Raw genomic sequence first — 22,708 nt, forward strand, 5'->3', positions numbered from 1 at the left:
TTGACTTCCTGGAGTTTCCACTGTACAGTACCCTTAGCTTTATTTCCACAGCATCATGCACTTGGCTCTTTAGGGCATACTGCCTAGCCTCCCAGGTCTTCCTTCGAAATCTGGGTGAACGTTTCCATGACCCCACAACTCTTGTATTCTGTATGCTGACAAACTAGCCTTACATGGACAATGCCAAGGTCTGCTGCTGGCCCAAGCAGTAGCCAGATTCCCCTGGACCGTGGCTGCAGTGGCTTCTGAATGCCTGGACAGCTGAGCAAAATAAAATGAATCCCACAGATCCAATTCCCTTGGCAGCCCTACTTGAGCAGGGATCCTAGGATTCTCTTCTCAAATGAAAGGTTTACACTTCTACACTAAGAATGTCATGGGTAGGGTCTTACTGATTCCTGAGATTCATTCCAGGTATGTTTCTTTTTGTCCCATTTCAAAGTTCTTTTTTTTTTTTATTAAATTCTTTTATTGATACATTTTAGGTATACAACACAATTACATTTCTCACTGGGAATTGTACCTTTACGTAATGCATCTTGGTTCTTATTTTTTCCCCATTCCTAGCCCTCCCTTCACGCCCTCCACCCTTCCCTATTTACAAAGACTTTTTTTCCATTTTTTCCATTTCTCATCATTTTTCCTTTCCCTTTCCTTTCCCCTCCCCCTCCCACTACCCCTACCCCTACCCCTTTGGACCTTTTCTTCCTATTTTACATTATCGATTATTCATTCTAATCACTGGTACATTTTAGGTATACAATATAACGACATTCATCATTGGAAATTTGCACCTTTACATAATCTCTCTTGGTTCTTATTTTTCACCCTTGCCCAGCCCTCCCTTCAACCCCTCCAGCCCTCCCTATTTACAAAGATTTTGTTCCTATTTTTCCATTTTCTCATATTAATCCCATTCCCTTCTATCCTTTCCCCTAGCCCTCCCAGTTCCTTCCCCTTTGCCCCTTTTCTTCCTATTTCACATTACCTATTATACATTTCTTTTTTTCTTCTTAATGGCACTCATCTCTTCAACAATCTTCCTCCATAGACCCTAAGTTTATATTAGTCCTTTATGAGCCAAAATTTGTTTTTCAAATCTTTGTGCTCTACTTTTTGCTCCTGATTTTCACCATAACTGGTTAATAGCAGCCAGCAGTATGCATGCCACAGCCCAAACATTGGGCTGTCTTGAAATTTTCTCTGCCAGATCAATTATTTCACTATCTTTAAATTCAGAATCATACAATCTTAGGACATGGGCAAAATGTAGACAGGTTCTTTGCCAGAATGCAATATGCATGGACTCTAGTCAAATTTCCAATAGAGTCCATCCCATCTGAAATCTCATGAGCCTATCCTTTACTTTCTGCATTTTTATCAGCATTCTGGTCTTTCAAACTCATACCAGAATTATGTATTGAGCTCTGCTTACAGTCTTCTAGGCTTTCTCCAGCCCACTTCTCAATTCTTCCAAACTCCTGCAAACCAGTTCCAAAGGCTACTGAACCATATGTTCAAATATAGTTACAGTAATTACTCTTCTTTTCTGGTGATTTTCTGTATTAGTCAGCTTTCCTGCTGCTGAGACACAATACCCAACACCTGCAAATTAAAGGAGGAGAGGTCTACTTAGCTTATATTTTAGGGATTTCAGTTCACTGTAGGCTGGCTCCAGTGCAGAAACATCACAGAAGAAAGGCACGGTAGAGCAACGGTGCTCATTTCATAGTTGCAAGGAAGCAGAGCAGAGGGGAAAGTTACCAGAAAGGATCTAGGAACCAGACATAATCCCCAAAGTTGGCTCCTATGACCCACCCAGACACACTCAGGAATGTGTTTTACTAATCTGTTAGATGTATCATAATCTAGTCAAGTTGATAATTAAATTTAAGCATGATACTGACATTTCTTTTTTTTTTTTGATATTGACATTTCTGCACCATTCTGTGTTTTAGCTGACTCAGAAAGGGGAAAAGAACAAGACAAAAGGTGAATAATATGAGCAGTTGGGCTTAGGTGGGACCAGGAAAGAGGGGTAGGGAGGTGGATAAGTAAAAGAAGGGACAGAAAATTGAACAAGTGTTCAATTTGACCTTCAAATTGTAAAGCTCTAGACTATAACTTTGCCTCTACTAGGCTTTTCTGATTCCCCCATGTAAGTCTTTAGGCTAGGTAAAATGTTACTGTATTATTTACTTTTATGTTGTAGATGCTATAACTAAGCCTTAAGAGATAAAGTGATCAGTGTAAGGTCACTCTTTAAAAAGCAAAAGGCAACTGACCTAGGAAATGAGGGTTTAAATCTACATTTCTTTACAATATGCTATGTTTTTTCACAGAAAGGGAGCTAGAAAAATCTAAAGGGAATTTTGTTGAGAATATGCTTTTGTGTTTCCCACGCCTAAATAAAGTTTCCATTGAATTCATTATCTACAGCATTTCTTCCATATCTAAAAATTTGGGAACACGGTAGGCTGAAATAACACAGACAGGCTTCTTCCCACTTCAAACTTATAGAAATGCTATAAATACACACACACACACACACACACACACACAAACACTCACACAGAGGAGGAAGAGAAGGAGGGGAAAGGAAGAGAGGGGAGGGGAGGGTTAAGGGGAGGTGAGGAGAGACAAACTAGTTCAAGAGAAAATAAAGGGAAAGAAAAGGACATCCCTGAATACTAGAAATGAAGAAAATGCTTAAAATTGGAGAAGGGAGAAGTGGGAACTGACACATATTCAGATATAGCTTCACAGAGGCTGGTGCCTGCAGTTTTACTGCCCATCCAGGAATAGCAGACCTATTTTCCAACTTTTAAGGAAGAGTATGTGTGGGTGATAAGAGTAGACTTCAATTCTCTTCTTGAAATCTGGATCCTTGAGGAATTACCCAGTCAGCTAAAGAAACATTTGGAGAAACTGTCCACAGGTTCAAGGAAGCAGAAAAAACTTTTTGTCAGGGTCCTTAGGTGAGGGTGGTAGGTAGATGGCACGGAAACTCTGAACTGAAAAATTACAAAAATCTCATAATTCCTAGGGTCCTGGCAGCAATAGAAATGAAAAGGTACTGTACAGGGCTACTTTCATAACATTGAAGAATTTAGGGATATAGAAGTACTTCCACAGGAAAGAAAAAATAATCCTGCAGAAGATGTAAACATTTTTGAAAAATTACAATGAGAAACATTTTCATAAAGTACAGCAACATAAACAACAAGTAGAATATACCTCTATATTCTCAAAAATATTTCTTTTGAAAGAAACTATAAAATAAATCTGCTTAAAGTCTGGGATTGTGATACCTCTGGCATTGCTCTTGTTACCCTGGATTACTTTTGTTCAACATTGCTGGTATTAGAGGAATGTAAAGCAAAACAACCCTAAGATTCCATCTTATCCCAGAAAGAATGGCTTTATCAAGAAATCAAATAACAACAAATGCTGGTGAAGCATTGTTGGTGGGAATGTAAACTAGTACAACCACTATGAAGATTCATTAGAAAACTAAAACTAGAAATTCCATTTGACACAGGTATTCCCCTTCTATGTATCTTCCCCAAAGAGTTAAAGACATCATATTACAAAGATACATATATATACGTTTATAGCAGCACAATTCATAACAGCTAAATCTATATGTCCATCAACAGATGAATGGATAAATAAAATGTGTACTTTACACAATGGAGTACTGCTCTGCCATAAGGAAGGATAAATTTGAGTCGTTTGTAGGAAAATGGATGCACCTTGAGACCATAATGTTAAGTGAAATCAATCAGACACACATGCTTAATATCACATGGCTTCTCTTATATGAAAAGCCTAAACTACAAATAAAGAACAAAATAAAAGATGGATAATAGGAAGCAGGAAGATAGATCTTTCTCAAATGGGAAGGGAATCAAGAGATGAAGAAAGGGGAGGGTTGGGAGGAAAAGGGTATGAAAAGGAATATGTATCATGTACATGTATCAACTCCACCCAAAGACTATAAACATTATATATCACAAACAGGTACTAATAAAAATAAAATGATAGGAAAAAAATAAAATGATAGGGAAAAAGTAAAATAGATATGCTGAAAATGATTACAATAAAAAGTATAAATAATGAGTACATTTCAAAATGTAAATGATAATGAAAGATGAGTACATTTCAAAATATATTTTAACATTTAAAAAACTTAGAAATTAAAAATTATAGTTACTTGAAAGAGAGTGGATATAGTAAAAAGCAGATTAGCTATCACTGAAGAGATTCTTAGTTAACTAGAGGGATGACAGGAGTACATCATCCAGAATGCAGCAAGGAGAAATAATGAATACAAAGCATGTGAGTACAATTAAAAGATAAAAGAGGGTGAACATCTAATAGAAATTCAAAAGGAAATGAGAGGAGACAGGTAATGGCTACAAATTTTTTAAAAATGAAGATGTGAGAAGCATGATAATTTTGGAATAAGTAATCTGTACCTAGACATAGATTAGTATAACTGCAGGACATTAAAGATAAAAAAACCAAAATTTTGGAAGCACCTAGAGAATACATTACTTTAAAAGAAATAGTTGGACAGAAAATTTCTAATCAACAGCAATATAAGTTAGAGCCTATGAAACAATAGCTTCAAAGAACGGAAGGAAAACAACTGTCAATCTAATGACCATTCTTTTCCTATTTATTTCTTAAATAAAAGGTGAGAGGTGTGCCAGCAGATGAGAGGCTTGATCAGAACTAGCTGGGAGTAGCAAAGACAAACAATATCTGTGAAGATATCTGATTCAATGGAAACTGCACCCACTACCTAAATGGGAGATGGAACAGATGAGTCAGAAATAAGGTTCCAGAAGTTTCTTTATTTACACTACATTTCTGGCCAGAAGTTGGCAGTCTTAGTGGAACAGGCTTAGGCAGGAATATTTAAAGAGCATGCTAAGTAATCTGATACTGTATATAGCACAGTGACTAAAGTCTATGGAATCAGATTAAATAGGTTTAACTCTTGACTCTACTTTTCACAAGTTGAGTGAATGTGCCTTAGCTTCTGCACCTGTATATCACAGTTTAAAAAAGATTAACTAGGCTAAAATGTGTAAACCATTTGTACCTGTCATATAGTAGGAGCTTAATGAATGCTAGTTATTATTACTTAATCTTGACTACAGTACTGTAATTTGATCATGTAGTTTGAAGCAATGATCTTTAATATGACTACTGAAAAACTAAAACATATAAGACACATACTCTGACATCCACTGAACAGCCTACAGTCCACGATGGATTTCCCAGCACTTGATTCTGACATAAAAGATGGACTAGTGAAGATTTCCCAACACCTGTAAAAGAGACAAGAATTCAAATCATGTAAAAGAAACACTGAAATTTATTATGGTGAACACAAGACTGAGACTATGTAGGAATAATATTTAAAGCATGGTTGTCTAAAGGCTTGCTCACACCATACCAACAATATAAGCTTCTCTGAATAAAGGGAAGATGGTTAAGAGCAGTGATTCTCTCAAATTTAGCATCAAGAATCAGAGGACCTGTTAAAATAGGGAATGCTGAATCCTGTCCTGGACTTTTTGACTTAGCAGATCTGTTATGGGATCTAAGATTTTGTACTTTTACAGTGTCCTCTGGTGATACTGATGCTACCAGTCCAGGAGCCTTGTTTGGAGAAACACCGGCATAGGGTAATTTTATATTAACTAATCTCTTTCCTTTTCAATGATTTAATCTATTTAGTGTATTTTGTAACCATAGAATCTTAACCCATGTGGCAATTCTTGCATCCTGCATATCCACACAGGCATTCCTCCTACAGCACTGTTAGAATGTGTGCTTCAATGCTGTCTGTGATAGGACTCACCATATTCAGACACTCCACTTCTCCCATTTAGTGATTTTTAAAAGAGCAACTAACCACTTGGCCTTTGGATAAAAAGATCAATTCTACTCTTTTCTACATGATGGCCTTTTACTTTGAGGCAACACTTTATCTCCTTTCAGAACGCTTGGGCTCAGGACAATCTAATTATTAATGCTGAGGGATGTACTTGGAGGTCTGTATCAAGAGGAAAAGCAATGAGTTCTCCCTGTATATGCAGGTGTGTAGTCACTCACTCATTCAATATCAGTTTGGGATTCCATTACAATAAGCACAGTTGGGGAATCTTTATGATATCACTAGCTGCATCAAAAATTTCACTAATCTCTGTATGCATTATTATATGTAAAACTGTCACACTTATTTATATTATAAAAACTTATGTTTACAGACAACCTAGAAAGTACTAGAAAAAAATTACTGGAATACCATTACTGTCCATACGTAGGATTATTTAATTATTTAAGAAGGGTTCTTCTGTAAGCACATGGTTATTATGACTACATATATGGTATGCTTAAAAACAATAACAACAACAACAGCCCTATTCACACAGTTTACGCTATCTGTAATGTAATACCCATCCTCAGCCCATCTCCCCTCCCACACAGGCCTGTCAATTCAAGATTCTAAAGTATTTTCTGACTCCACAAAAGTAAAAGTAAGAGACTCCGCTGCAGACAGGCAGGTCTGCGCACGCCTTACCGAGGTCCCGAGTCACAGGGAACACACAGAATCAGCCCACTGCAGACAGGCAGGTCTGTGCATGCCCTACCGAGGTCCCAAGTCACGCGGAAGACGTCAAATCACCCTGCTACAGACAGGCAGCAAACAGGTTCCACACTACAAAGACACAGAGGACACCGGACCACCAGACCAAGGTACTGAATCCTGCTGCTCCTGGTCCAGAGGTAGGGCCTTCTGAGCCACCATCCCACTGCTCCTGGTACAAAGGAAGGGGCTTCCCGGTCACCATCCCTCCTGCTGCTCCCAGCCCAGAGGAAAGGGCTTTTGGGCCACCTTCTGTCCTGCTGCTCCTGGCCCAGAGGAAGGGGCTTCCGAACCACCATCCCTCCCACCGCTCCTGGCCCAGAGGGAGGGGCTTCTGAGCTGCCATCCCACTGCTCCTGGTCCAGAGGAAGGGGCTTCCCGGACACCATCCCTCCCGCTGCTCCCAGCCCACAGGAAAGGGCTTTTGGGCCACCATCCCTACCGCTACTCCCGGCCTCTGTCCCATCTCACCCAGCTCAGAGGAGGTAATCCATGCAGGCACTAACAGCCCCCCGCCCCAGTCGAAATGAGAAAACATGTAAATAAGTCTCAAAACCAGACTTCCAGATCACCTACAGCAAACCCAAAGGGAAATGAGATGGAACACTCTGATACTCAACCACCTGGACCCACTGAACTGGCAACAAAAGGGGATCTGGAAAAAATAAAATCAGAAATAATTTCTCAGATAACAGGAGAAATTGTGCCCCTAGTGCAAGACATGATTAAGAAATCTAGAGAGGAGCTCAGGAACATGATGGAATCTCAACATAAGAAACAAATGGAATCCATAAAACAGATGCAAATAGATTTCCAGGACATGAAAAACTCCATTGAAAGTCTACACAGCAGAATGAGCCAATGTGAGGACAGAATTTCAGATATAGAAGATAAGATTGGAATTAGTGACCAGGAAAAGAAAAATTGCTTCAAAATTATAAGGGAACATGAGAAATCAATCCAGCAGCTGCTAGATGATGCAAAGAAAAATAACATAAGACTGATTGGGCTCAATGAACAAACAGAAGAGAGTGGAGATGACATAAAAAATCTCTTCACAGAAGTAATGGCAGAAAATTTCCCAAGCACGGGAAAAGAGCTTCACATACAGATTAGTGAGGCATATAGGACTCCAAATAGCCTTGATCAAAAAAAATCTACACATAGCCATATAATTGTTAAGATTTCAGAAACACAACAGAAGAACGAAGTTCTCCAAGCAGTCAGAGAAAAGAAACAAATCACATGCAAAGGAAAGCCCATCAGAATCACAGCAGACTTCTCAACACAAACCATCAAGGCAAGAAGAGCTTGGAGTGACATATTCCAAGCCCTAAAAGAAAACAACCTCCAACCTAGATTGATGTACCCTGCAAAACTATCTTTCAAAATTGATGGAGAAATAAGATACTTTCATGACAAAGAGCACCTTAGGAACTTCATGAATACCAAACCAGCACTCCAAAGAATTTTACACAATATTCTAGGAAGAGACATTGAGGATCACAACCCCAGGAAGCAAAGCAGAATGGACCCATCTGGCATGACAAGAAATTAAATGTAAAGGGGGAGAACCCAACAAAAAGAAAAAGTCATGGCAATGACAAGTCAATACACATCAGTTATAACCATCAATGTTAATGGTCTCAATTCACCAATCAAAAGAAATAGACTGGCAGAATGGGTCAAGAAGCAAAATCCAACAATATGCTGCATAGAAGAAACACATTTAATTCAAAAGGAAACTCATAGACTGAAAGTTAAAGGGTGGAAAACAATACTCCATGTGACAGGAACCCGAAAAAAAGCAGGAGTAGCTATCCTCTTGGCAAGTCAAGTAGATTTCAAACCAACACTGATTAAGAGAGATTAAGAAGGACACAACATCCTTGTAAAGGGAAGAATCCAAGAGGAAGAGATGACAATCATAAATATCTATGCACCAAACACTAGGGCACCCAACTATATAAAACAAATACTAACGGACATGAAAAGTCATATATGCACTAATACAATTGTAGTGGGGGACCTCAACACCCCACTGTCACAAATAGATACATCAACTAGACAAAAAATAAGTAATGAAATACTAGAACTCAATCGAACTCTTGAACAAATGAACTTAACAGATGTTTACAGAGTCTTCCACCCCACAAAATCAGAATACACATTCTTCTCAGCTGCACATGGGTCATTCTCAAAAATAGACCACATACTCACACATAGAACATGTTTAAGTAAGTGCAAAGGAACTGAAGTTATCCCCTGTACATTATCAGACCATAGTGTGATGAAACTGGAGATCCATAGCAAAAGAAACTGGAAAAATTTCATAAACACGTGGAAATTGAACAATACACTTCTGAATAACCAATGGGTCACAGGGGAAATTAAAGAAGAAATCAGATAGTTCCTTCAATTAAATGACAATGACAATACAACATATTGGAATCTATGGGACACAATGAAAGCTGTCTTACGAGGGAAATTCATAGCAGTGAATACGCATATTAGGAAAACAGAACGAGCCCAATTAAACAATCTGATGCTGAACCTCAAGCTTCTAGAAAAAGAAGAGCAGGACAAATCCAAAGCTCATACAAGGGAGGAAATTATAAAGATCAGAGGAGAAATCAATGCAATGGAGACTAAGAGAATGATACAAAAAAATCAATGAAGCCAAGAGTTGGTTCTTTGAAAGAATCAACAAAATTGACAAACCCTTAGCCAACCTTATCAGAAAAAGGAAAGAAAAGGCCCAAATCCATGCAATTAGGAATGAAAAGGGTGAAAGTACAACAGACCCAGCAGAAATCTAGAGGATCATCAATGCCTACTTCCAGAACCTATATGCCAATAAGATGGACAACACAGAAGAAATGGACAGATTCCTAGATACATATGAATTACCAAAGTCGAACGAAGAAGACCTAAAAACTCTGAACAACCTAATATCAACCAATGAAATTGAAAATGTAATTAAAACCTTATCAACTAAGAAAAGCCTGGGCCCTGATGGCTTCACTGCTGAATTCTATTTGTAGATGACATGATACTCTATATAGAAGACCCCAAGAATTCCACCAAAAGTCTTCTAGACTTAATAACCAAATTCAATCACCTAGCTGATTACAAGGTCAACACAGAAAAATCAATAGCTTTCCTCTACATGAATAACAGGCTCACTGAGAGAAAAATAGGGCAAATAATTCCTTTCATAATAGCATCCAAAAACTGAAATACCTAGGAATCAACCCAATGAAGGAAATGAAAGACCTCTTGTCTGAAAACTATGGCACTCTGAAAAGAGAGATTGAAGATGATATCAGAAAATGGACACACATCCCCTGCTCCTGGGTAGGAAGGAGTAATACAGTGAAAATGGCCATACTTCCAAAACTGCTATATAGTTTTAACACAATTCCAATTGACATCCCAGCAGCATACTTCATAGACCTTGAGAAAACAATCCACAAATTCATTTGGAACAAGAAGAGACCCAGAATAGCAAAAGCAATTCTAGGTAACAGAGACATGGCAGGGGGTATCACAATCCCCAACCTGCAACTCTACTACAACGCTACTGTGATAAAAACAGCATGGTACTGGCAAAGAAACAGACTTGAGGACCAGTGGAACAGATTAGAAGATGCAGAAACAACGCCAGACACACTCAGCCATCCCATCTTCGATAAAGGAGCCAAACACCCTCACTGGAGGAAAGATAGCCTCTTTAATAAATGGTGCTGGAAAAGTTGGGCTTCAACTTGCCAAAGATTAAAACTAGACCTATATCTCTCACCATGCACTAAACTAAAATCAAAATGGATTAAAGATCTAAATATTAAAATAGAAACTCTGAACCAGTTGAAACAGAGGTTAGGTAGAACTCTTGAAGACATTGGTGTAGGAAAAGATTTTATAAACAAAACCTCAGTTGCCCGTGAACTAGCACAAACAATCAACAAGTGGGATCTCTTCTTATTGAAAGGCTTCTGCACAGCAAGAGAAACCACCAGCAATGTGAAGAGACAATCCACAATGTGGGAAAAAATCTTCACCTGCTCTTCCTCAGACAAAGGTCTACTATCTCGAATCTATAAAGAACTTAAAAAGATCAGACCTCCCAAATTTAAAGACCCAATCCAAAAATGGGCATCTGAAATGAACAGACATTTCTCACACAAAGAAGTAGAAATAGCAAATAAATACATGAAAAAATGCTCAACATCACTGGTCATTCAAGAGATGCAAATGAAAACAACGCTGAGATTCCACTTCACTCCAGAAAGGATGGCTGCTATCATGAAATCAACCAATAACAAATGCTGGCAGGGCTGTGGGGAAAGAGGAACCCTGCTCCACTGCTGGTGGGAGTGTAGACTGGTGCAAGCACTGTGGAAATCAGCATGGAGATACCTCAAAGAACTAGGACTGGAAGTCCCATTTGACCCTGCTATTCCACTGCTGGGGATCTTCCCCAAAGAATTAAAAGAATCATACCACAGTGATATATGTGCGCCCATGTTCAAAGCAGCACAGTTTGTAATGGCTAAAACTTGGAAACAGCCCAAATGCCCATCAACTGGAGACTGGATAAAGAAAATGTGGGTTTTTTATAAAATGGAGTACTACTGAGCCATAAAAAATGAGAAATTAAAGACATTTATAGCTAAGTGGATGCACATTGAGGTGATACTATTAAGTGAAATAAATAGGACACACATGTATGAATACCGAATAGTTTCTCTGGTGTGAGAAACTGAAAGTGTAAATAAGGACGAAATGTACAATAGGTAATGTGAAATAGGAAGAAAAGGTGCAAAGGGGAAGGAAGTGGGAGGGCTAGGGGAAAGGATAGAAGGGAATGGGATTAATATGAGAAAATGGAAAACTAGGAACAAAATCTTTGTAAATAGGGAGGACTGGAGGGTTTGAAGGGAGGGCTGGGCAAGGTTGAAAAATAAGAACCAAGAGAGACTATGTAAAGGTGCAAATTTCCAATGATGAATGTCATTATATTGTATACCTAAAATGTACCAATGATTAGAATGAATAATCGATAATGTAAAATAGGAAGAAAAGGTCCAAAGGGGTAGGGGTAGGGGTAGTGGGAGGGGGAGGGGAAAGGAAAGGGAAAGGAAAAATGATGAGAAATGGAAAAAATGGAAAAAAAGTCTTTGTAAATAGGGAAGGGTGGAGGGCGTGAAGGGAGGGCTAGGAATGGGGAAAAAATAAGAACCAAGATGCATTATGTAAAGGTACAATTCCCAATGAGAAATGTAATTGTGTTGTATACCTACAATGTACCAATAAAAGAATTTAATAAAAAAAAAAAAGAAGAAGTAAAAGTAAGAACACCATCCACTGGTCCTCCACTGTACTCTGTACATTTGCCTACAGAGCACTTTAAACACTAATACTCTTGTCTGTTTATACCTTTTATTTATTCTGTTTAACTTCCTGGAGGGTTTAGGCTGGGTTTTACTTATCTTTTTTTATATTCAGAAACAGGAGCCTTAATTTGTATTTGTTTAGTGACTAACAGTTTACATGTTAATATATAATTTTCATAAACATCTTAAATATCTCCTTAGTGCTTCAGAAAGTACACCAGTCTCCTATTATTACGTATTTAGGCTATTTTGAAATCTTTACTAACCTAAGGAAAGCTTTCATTTGTTAAAAAAATTATTTAAAATTATTCCCTTAGTATATCTTACCAGAAGTAAATTAATATGTAAAAGAAAAAAATTAAAGTTCTTGATAGTGACAAACAATGTTCATCTGGTTATACTGTCACCAGTCATACACATGAAGCTGCATGGAAACTTGTATTTCAAAAATACCATTTAGTTTTTTTTGTGTGTGTGTTTTTTTTCTTTGCTGATTTGTTAAGGAAAAAAAAGTGACATCTTTCTTTACTCTGTATTTCTTGACTTTCTGGTAAACTTATACATTATAATAATCTTTGCAAATAAACTGTCTTTCCTCTTATGAATTTTCTGTTCATGTACTCTGCCTATTTATCTCTTGGGTTTCAGTGTTAACAATTTATGTGACTTTTTATACATTAAAGACATTAATTAACCATCTTATATAATTGAATCTAACATTTTTCTTAAATTTCCCTTTTATTCTTATTGTTTAAATACAGACATTTAAGGACTCAAACTTAAGATCTGTTTTTGTACTTACTGCATTGCATCTGATGTCTATAATCTGTAGGGTGTAGTGACCTTTGTGTTTGCATAAAGGTTTATGTTAGAGGCACATCTCAGCATTTAGTTATCAGCCTGATACCACGGTCTAACCACAGTTTAATTTTGACTGGGTAAATATCTTTATGAAGTAATACTGTATAGATCTTCATGAATTGTTTTGGGAGATAACTTTTAGCCAATATTGGATGGAACAGTTGAAGTGCCAGGAAATAGTGGGTAACTGTTCATTTCTTTAAGAATTTTGCGAAGTTCTGATTCTATGTTTTTAACTTTTTAACTAAATTAAATGAAAAGAATATACTTGAATATACTTTGGGGGAAAAGTCCCAACATAATCAAATAAATGTCAGCTCCAATACAGCTGCTGGTAATGTTAAGCTCATCCCTAATATCTGAAAGAACAAAGACAAATCAGTACATATATGTTAGACTTTCCAAATTCTTCACCAAATTATCAAATATCTCTCTAGGATACAAAACAAACCTTTAAATCTCATTATTCCTTTATATATTTGTGAAAGCTTCAAAATTTCACAAGGGAAATAAGCCTTTCTTCAAAAACAAACTTTGTAATTTAAATATAAAGGCAGACAAAGCGTAAAAGGTGTATTTTAACCTGTCAGACAGAAAATCACTGTTAAAAAGAAATTGGTAAGGGGCCGGGGATTTAGCTCAGTGGTTTTGCTGCCTGCTGCACAAGCGCAAGGACCCGAGTTCGATCCCCGGTACCAAAAAAAAAAAAAAAGAAATTGGTAAGAAAACTATAATTGACTTTGTACATATAGCCTAATAGTGAATGTGTGATAAGATCAATCACTTTTCTGGTGGGCATATCTGTGTCTTATTTTACAACTAAAGCATAATTGGGGGGGAGGTTTACTAATTGCCTGAATGCTTTTCCCTCATTTAGTGTAGCTGCCAGCTTCCAATTCTACTAGTTAATGTCATATATTGATTCTATGGTGGTTTTTGTTTTTTGGGGTTTTTTTGCATTTTAGTCTTAGGGATTGAACACAGGGCTTTTGCACTGAGTTACATCACTCTAGCCCTTTACTTTTACTTTGAGACAGGCTGAATTCGAACTTGTAATCCTCTTGCTTCAGCTCCCAGAGTATTGGGATTATAGGCTTGTGCCACCTTGCCTGGCTTGATTCTAGTTATAACCCTAGCACCTAATACAGTCCTTGTGAAACATATAATAAATCAACTAGTTCCCACAGTATGTATCATGGTTGTGAGATACAATAGAAAAGGGAATCAAAAGGAACATCTATTCTACATATCATGAAGAACTGTGCTAGCTCTTTTTAAATTGTACTTGGTGCTACACTTGCCAAGCCCCTTTAAGTCACCATTACTCTTCATAAAACTGAGTGATTTTATTAAATTGATTTCAGCACCACTTCATGCTACACAGTGGAAGAAGTGAGGGTAATATAATTTGGGATTTTGCTCATAGAATTTCATAATGCAACTTTTAGGAGAATATTAAGTAACGCTTTCTGTAAGATACTTTGTAATGCAAATAATCTTTAGCAACGTGAGAAGTCCTTAACTTCCCTCTCCCCACTTCAATTTTATATACTTTCTTTAAGGCTAAGTTTTAAACTCTTTTGGGATATGTTCTCTTTACCTCCAACCAGCTGGCACAGTATCTCTGCTGACAGCACAAATTCAAAGGTCAACTCCAGAAAACTCTTAAATGCATGCATGGTTAGCACTTATTCCGGTTCTAAAGGAGAACTGGATGGGAAGTTGTGGTGGGAAAGAAAAAAGCAATGAGGCAAAGGGGAAAGAGAAACTTCAATTGTAGTTCGCAAACGTCCAAGGTGCTGAAAGAATTTAACATTAAATTAGTCTCAATATTAAGTTTCAGCTGCTTCACAAAGTGGTCCTTATCTTAATCTCTCTTTCCCCTACAATGTAGCACATAATAGGTTTTTGATTAAATGAGAACAAGGAAAACAAGGAACCCAAGACCACCACTTAACATTTCATTGCGTAATACAGCTTAATATTTAAGTATGTGGACTCTGGGTTCAAACTAGTTCTGTTATTTGCAGCTGTCTGCCTCATTTTTCTCATCTTTAAAATGGATTTACGGGTCTGATCTTAGAATTAAATGAGTTAATACATGCAAAGTGCTTGCTTGTCTGCGTCATTCTTAGTTGATTTAAGGAACAAAATCTCTAGAAAGGCACGGCCCTACTAACTTCTGCATGCTTACCAAGGGGCTAAAGCAATACCCAAACCTGGATACTTTTAAAAATAAGCCAACTGACAACATGCTCTAGACTATGGCCACCCATCAGAACGAGGTGGAAGCCAGCGAAGGCTGAAAATGTCAGCGCTCCTCGCCCCGCCCGCCCCCAGCGCGATGCCGCCACCAGTTTGTCAAATGGAGCAAAGTCCCCTGGGAAGTGTAGTCTTTAGTCCTTGAGAAGAACTTCAACCATGGACTTAAGAGCCATAAGCAGTGAAAGGTGTGGGGTGTTGGCTAACTCAAAAGTGTGCGGAGCTACAGAGTTGTGTTAGGTCACTTACCTGAGTCTCCCAACACCAGTACTTTCACCCGATCCAGGGATGCCATCTTACCACTGCCTCCTCTTGGTTAACGCCTGTTCCGGGATTCTAGACCAATCAGAGAGCGGCATGGGGATCAGGAGCCTTCAATTTCATTGGCCGCTCAGAGTTCGACAGTCTTGATTGAAGGCTTCACTGTGCTTATTGGCCCGTCTGGTTAAAGGGAGTGGGTTTACCAAGGCTGGTCGCAGGAATAAAGCGTTTTCTTTGTCGCACAGATGGCGTGTGCTCCTGTAAGCCGGTAGTTGAGAAGCAGAGGGAAGCTGTAGTAGGGGAGTGTTCCTGGATTCGCTTCGGTAAATTTCGGTAAACCTTATTCCTTGTTCCCAGTTCCCTGGCCTGGCGTCTCTCTCCTCTTTATTTACTCCTGTCTCGCTAGGCACCCTCTCGCCTTGGTCCTCCAAAGAATCACTGACCCGGGAGCTGCCCATGTGCGACCTCGGATAGGACAAACTTAGCTGCGCCGTGCATGTGTGTGGCCCTGGACCCATGTGGGTTAGTCTGAGGGAGCGTCTCGGGGTCTTGTGTGGGGAGAACTGAACACTATTGATCCCAACTCGGACTTCACGGTTTGTGCCGCTTTTTATGTGTGAAGATGGAGCGTGTTGTGAAATACAGCCTGTACAGTAACAGAAAACTGCAGCCAAATGTGTAGAATCCAAGTTCATCCAGAACTAGAATAGTAGTATGTTGGAATAATCTAATTGAACACCTTGCATCCGCTCCTTTTTCCTTTTATTCTCCTCCCTGAACTCAGCATTTTTTTTAAAACCACAAATTTGATCCAGTCACCTCCTGCTTAAAGTTAGTTAAAAAAAGAGGGTGGCTTACAGTTGTCTTTTTCTATTAGCGAAGCAAGAATGGAACAAGTGAACGTGAGGAAGTTGTTAAAATGGGCATGTTGGAAGAACACGTGGCTAGGAGATGTATTGAAAGTTTTTTGTAAGTACTTGACTAGCCACCGATGCTCGAAGTTCCTTGGTGAACATGATGAAGCCCCTGGTCTTAGACATAGTCATGCAGCAAGTACAAGAATGGGAAAGAGATATGAGGATGTATAAAAGGAGATTATTCTATGCTACCACAAGGGGCCTGGGAAGGCCTCTGCAAGAAAATGACACTTGAGACTTGACGGATGAATAGGAAAAAGGAGTTTGGACCTAGCTTCAGGAGCAGAGAGAAAGCATATGTGGCTCCTGCATTTGAGAGTATGCTGGTGTCTCTGGGTAACAGATTGACAGTTGTTCCTTTCAACTTTATTTCCCTAACTTTGTGCCTGGGTGTTTGTATGATTACAATACCTGTGGGTCTGGACTGGGGATGGGGATAGGTGACTTTGGACGATGACTGATAGACTCTAAAGATAAAAAAGGAAACGAGGACTCTTAGAGATCACACACTCAAATCTCCAAAAACCAGACAAGTGCCTTTTCTAAGTGTGAACTGCTATTCAGCTTCAGCTTATTGTTTCCATGTGGAAATGTAGGCTTACTTTTTGCTCAGATATTTCTAGTTTTCAAGAGGAGCTGGAAGTTGAAATTTATGCAAACCCATAATTTTTAAATGTTGACAGCGAATTCACAAAATGTTCAAAACATTCCTTGGATAAAACAATGTGTATTGCCTGCCTTTTACACCTCTGTCTTAAGTTAAGAAATCTAGAGATTGAATTAGGAGATGCAGCTTGAATGGGAAATGGGAGGTGGTGGAGAAGATAAGACAGTGGTCAGGGAGAGGATTTCAAAATACAGCTTGACCTCATTCCTGAGCTCCAGTTTTATTTGTTCAGCTACTTGCTAGGCATTTTCAGAGGAATATGTTATGTTTTATCCGCGAAGTTAGACTTCTCATAATGAACACTTCATTCCTTCCAAAGTTACTCTTCAGGTGTTACCTATTTCCACAGTACTTTTCTTGGTTACAGTGTCTGGAAGTAAAGAGTTTTTAATTGCATTTAGTCCATTCATCAACTGATAGAGACACTATTTATTACTCTTTATATAAGAAGAAATTGAGGCTGAGGATTTTCTGGTGTCACAGTATAAGAAGTGGCTTAACAAGACCCAGTCTCTAAAGGGGAGAAGGCTAGGTATGTGGGTCAGTGCAAAGGCCCTGTGTTCAATCCTCAGTACCTCCCTCCTCCCCCCCCAAAAGTGGAACTGGGATTCAAAACCCTAGACTTTTTGATTGCAGAGTCCTTAATTCCACTCCCTTGCTCTAATCTTTAGAGGTCCCTAGGCACAGGGAACAGGCTGAACAATTAAATGGCACAGGGACCTCTCCAGGCAGGATGTGCATCGGCAAGACATATAATAGCTAGGGACAAAGATTGTCTAGAGCAGCAATCAGGACTTTTGCTTCATATTAGAGTCATCTTAAGAAAGTGTTTTAAATTAGTGTGATGCCTTATCTGGCCCTCCCAGACCAGCTGAAACAAAACTTCTGAGACTAGGGGCCAGGATTAGTATTAAATACTCCCCAGATGATTCTGCTATACAGCCAGGCTTGAGAATCACTGATCTGGTGCATTGAGTGTATGGGGGAAGGGGAGGAGAAAGCAATAGTAGGAAGTAATACTGAAAATATAGGTTATATTGACATTTGTCTGTTATTCTTTGGTCTTTGGACATTTCTGAAACCATTTATTGTATTCTGCCGACTGGCAAATGTGCAAACAACAGAAAACCAAAGCTGAGTTTAAGTACATTGTATAGACTAACTGGGAAAGGAGACCAAAATAGGTTCAGTAATGTGCTATTATTCTTTTAGTATTGAATACAGATATCCTTAATGCCTAGGGTGACAAGAAGGATCTTGGATGCTGGTGTGGATCTAGGTGTTACTTTGTTATCTCCCCTTGTATATAGTTACACCTGAGTATTTATAAACAAGTGTATATGTTATTGCAACTGACTCCTCCCTTTAATTTTTCCTTTATTTGAGGCAGACTATATGTGTGTGTGTGTGTGTGTGTGTGTGTGTGTGTGTGTGTATGTATGTTTTTTTAAACCCGAAATATGTGTATAGCTTGGTTATATAGGAATTTCTTTATGGTATGGTACAGTGTTTATAAAAATATCTCTTATAGAAAGGAGCATTAAATCTGATGTTGTGGGTAACCACTGATTTCAAATGAGAGGTTCAGTTGAAACTAGTTTTAATGATAGAATATTATTCCTCATTGATGTAGTTCAGTGGGGTACTCTTGTTAAAAATCTCTCTAATCTTAGGGAGATTTCACCAGATGTAGTCTGTGGAGAGCCTGGCCATTTGTACTTTGGACTGTCTTAAATTGGTATGGAAGGTGTTCTTTGTCCTTCCTGCACACTTTACTTATATTTTCATTTATTAATCACAACACCACCATTATCTTTACTTTGTAGAGGATAAATTATGACTTAAAAGTTATTTAAAGGGTTTGGTCAGGCCTATACAGCTACCAAAACACAGAAACATGTGCCAGTTTGGGACTTTGTGAGGACAGCTTTCCACTATGACATGGAAACTAGGCGTGTGTAGTTTCTGTTTTGTCCTATAAGGAACCTGGTATTTAAGGATATCTCCTCCCTACCACCACCACCACCTTTTAAAATAACAAGATGGTGTTTACTTAATTATCAGATTTCACTTTTCAAGGTTGGTAAAACTGTCTGGATCTAAGTGTTGATTTCTTTCAGATTTACAACAGTTAATGATTTTGCCAAAGTCCCAACTGGTGATTACTTATGGTATTGATTGTTGTGATTTTATTGTGAAAGCATGATCCTTTAAAACTTTCTCCAGTCTTGGTAGAAAAATTTTACTCAAGAAAGGAAACATAAACACTTTAAAGATGTGCTAATTTTGGGATTTCTCAGGAGGTTTCCAGTGTTCCTAGAGAATATTAAGAATTATAGCAGGCCTGGTGGAGTATGTCTATAATCCCAACACTCTGGAAGGCTGAGGCAGGAGGACTGCAAATTTGAAACCAGCCTGTGCAACTAGCAACTTAGTGAGACTCTGTCTCAAGGTAAAAAATTAAAAAAGAGCTGGTGATGTAGCTAGGTGTGAAGGCCCTGGAGTCAGTCTCTAGTACTGGGGGAAAAAATGTATTTCTGTGTTTCTCATTCTGAAATAAAGTGGGCTTGATATAATATGTCATTGTTATAAATAAGCCATTTTTTAAAATTGAGCACTGTCAATCATGAAAGTAACCATATAAGAAATATATTCAGGTTGGGGGTTTAGCTCAGCAGCAGAGCGCCTGCCTGGCAAGTGTGAGGTCCAAAGTTCGATCCTTGGTACCAAAAAAAAAAAAAAGAAATATATTCAATTTTTAGATATAAGCTTTTGTGCATTATAGAGGAAAACTGTTCTTCCCCGTTAAATGTTTAGGTATTAGAAGTCTTTTAAAGCAATGTTTGAATACCTTTGTGGCACTCCAAAATAGTAGCTACTAGCTATTAGTAACATATTAATTATTCTAGATTTAAAATAATTATCATGTCCTCATGCCTACTAATCTTTTTTTCTGAATTCAGTATATATAAAGTTGAAATTTGCTGCTAAAGATGGCAGACCCAGATGTCCTCACCGAGGTTCCAGCAGCATTGAAGAGGTTAGCCAAGTACGTGATCCGGGGTTTTTATGGCATCGAGCATGTGTTGGCCTTGGACATCTTGATTCGGAACCCCTGTGTGAAAGAGGAGGATATGCTGGAGCTACTCAAGTTTGATCGGAAGCAACTTCGATCAGTTTTGAATAATTTAAAGGGAGACAAGTTCATCAAATGCAGAATGAGAGTAGAGACTGCTGCAGATGGAAAAACCACTCGCCATAACTACTACTTTATCAATTATCGTACTCTTGTTAATGTAGTAAAATATAAACTAGACCACATGAGAAGGAGGATTGAAACGGATGAGAGAGATTCCACCAACCGGGCTTCCTTCAAATGTCCTGTCTGTAGTAGTACTTTCACAGACTTAGAAGCTAATCAGCTCTTTGATCCCATGACAGGTGAGCCTTAATCCAGTTTGTGAATCAAGTGAAATACGATGTGAACCCATTTTCTTAAATTGATTCATCTAGTTTTTAAGCCAAGCATGTACCTTTTAAAAGTGAATGGATTGGTGTGAATCAGTAGTCAATTGTACTGAGCTGGTTGTTTATGCTTTGAGAAGTTTTTGCAAAGACTTCTTCACAAGGGAGTAGATTTATCCAAGGGATTTTTCTATCTATGGCTTTTCTGTTTCTACTCCTAACCTCACCCCTTATTTACTGCTACAGCCTAATCTGAAGGACTGACTTCTACCACTCCAAGGCTATTCTCACTTTACTTTTGACCTCTTCTTTCAGCAAGTATTTGAGCACCTATTTGTGCCATTCTCTACAGATCATCTAGTTACACTACAATGTATCTATGTTTTGTTAGTGGAAGTAAAAAGTGCTATCAGGCATACATAATTAGGGCATATAATCTGAATTTAGGGAAGACCTCTGGGAGAAGTTAAGTAACAACTAAGATGGAAGGGATAAGTGAGAGTTACTGAGATAAAATAAGAGGGAGCCCTTTCTAAATTAATTAATGGATATTTACTGCTTCTTAACCATGCACCAATGGAAGAGTTTCAACAACATGTATAATTCACCTCATTTAACACCTTTTAATTTCAAAGATTTTTCTTATCAATACAATTTACAAAAAATGTATTTTCCAAAAATACAATATATCTGTCATTAGCATGAGAAATTTTAAAGTGCTGGGTTGCAGAGTTATTTTGTCTTGTTTTTAAACTAGAAAAAAGACTGTAGTTAATTACCCAGTGGATCAATTTTGCCTTATTTTCTAGAGGTAAAATCTATAGAAGGACTTATACTGTTAAATTAGATTATTCCTTTGTTATGATGGAACTTGAGAGTAGAGGTTAGTTAACCTTTAGTTTTAAAGAGTTTTAAATTTTTAATTGATAATTTCATAATTTTTAGCTTAATTTTACATTGAAAATTTTAATATAAATTTTTCTACATGAAATATTTTGTTTTAAAAATTACATATTTGTAAACATGCTTAATTTTCTAATATTTGTATATGTTATATAAGGTACATTTTATAGAATTTTTTAAAATGTTTAAATGGAAGTAACCCCAAAATCAATTTAGATTATTAACAAAAAGAGCTGTTGAGCCTGTGACCTTTACTTTGTCCTTATTTGCTGTGATGCATTTATTTTGGATGAAAAAAAATCACTTAAAAAATTGTCATTTTGTTATTAAAAACTTGTTTGAACCTATTTACCCTGAAAAGTCTTTATTAGGAGGGATCTTGGTTATAAGAAGATCTTGGTTATAAGATCCTGCTTATAAGAATTGCCTGAGTATTCTATAAAGGAGGAAGATTGTGGAATATAGCTAGAACTCACAATAGACTAGAAAGGGCTTGTGATTTTTGCCATTTACTCTAACAGATTTCTTAAAGAGCTATGGGTTTTGGTTTTGTGATTCTCTGCAGATATTGGTGTTACAATGGTCCTGTCTTCATCATCCTTGACTGCAGTGGAAGGTGTTATCCAGTTCCTCAGACAGGATAATCTGAAGTAATAATGCTTCTACTACATTTATTCATCATTTGAGTCTTAGTTAATTTCATGAAACTTTCCAAAAGGAAATGAATCCACTATTTGTATGCCATTATTTAGGAGACTGATCTAAGATGCTCTTTGCATTTCATCTATGGTTAGTGCCCAAATGAACCTAGCCATGATAGCTATGATTCATAGGTTGTAGAAGAACTAGCCAGATATCCAGATATAGCCAGAGTTATTCGAATCAGTGAGTTGAGATAGACTAAAAAGAGACATGAAAACATTTGTTTTGAAAAAAAAGCTAAAAGGCATCTACGGTCATGCCACTGTGAACATGCCTGATCTCATCGGAAAGAAAGATAACATGGTGAAATCTGGTTGTGGTCCATCTGAACAACAGCTATATTTTTAATATGAGGGCTGTTGGCAGTATGAAAATAGAAAGAAGGAGTGGTAGAGAGCAAGAAAACATCACTTACCTTGATGTTATTCCAATGGAGGGTTCCCTGATCAGCCTGTACTAATATGTTCGATTGGCAGTTCTTTTCTCCCAGCATATTCAGAGTTATTATGATTGAAAATTTATAATCATTAGGGACCCTAGTTCTGAGAATGAACCCACCTTTTGATTATGATTTAGCCTTCATTGAATTTTCCTTGAAAGAGAGAAT

At 37.9% G+C, this 22,708-nt stretch overlaps 2 protein-coding genes across 5 annotated transcripts in view; one reads left to right on the top strand and one right to left on the bottom strand.

Annotated features, from left to right (window-relative positions):
* The window catches only part of Rabl3 (RAB, member of RAS oncogene family like 3), a 54,341-nt gene extending 38,725 nt beyond the window's left edge, over positions 1–15,616 (bottom strand). For 2 of the 3 annotated variants that reach the window (XM_004835638.3, XM_087209255.1), the window contains exons 1-2: positions 15,436–15,615; positions 5,251–5,342 (exon numbers count right to left, since the gene is read on the bottom strand). In XM_004835638.3, the coding sequence (XP_004835695.1) occupies positions 5,251–5,342; positions 15,436–15,481 (138 nt within the window). In that variant the 5' untranslated portion in view covers positions 15,482–15,615. Of the gene's footprint in view, positions 1–5,250; positions 5,343–15,435 lie in introns of all 3 variants that reach the window. The other variant, XM_013075158.3, reaches the window with a different exon arrangement.
* The window catches only part of Gtf2e1 (general transcription factor IIE subunit 1), a 31,343-nt gene continuing 24,242 nt past the window's right edge, over positions 15,608–22,708 (top strand). Inside the window, exons 1-2 of one of the 2 annotated variants that reach the window (XM_004835637.3) lie at positions 15,608–15,770; positions 19,995–20,472. In XM_004835637.3, coding sequence (XP_004835694.1) covers positions 20,025–20,472 — 448 coding nt within the window. In that variant the 5' untranslated portion in view covers positions 15,608–15,770; positions 19,995–20,024. Of the gene's footprint in view, positions 15,781–19,994; positions 20,473–22,708 lie in introns of both variants that reach the window. The other variant, XM_004835636.3, reaches the window with a different exon arrangement.

Source organism: Heterocephalus glaber, unplaced genomic scaffold (genome assembly GCF_053883595.1).
Source record: "Heterocephalus glaber isolate CG9 unplaced genomic scaffold, H.glaber_assembly_v1.0 deba00000122, whole genome shotgun sequence".
Classification (NCBI taxonomy): Eukaryota; Metazoa; Chordata; class Mammalia; order Rodentia; family Bathyergidae; genus Heterocephalus; species Heterocephalus glaber.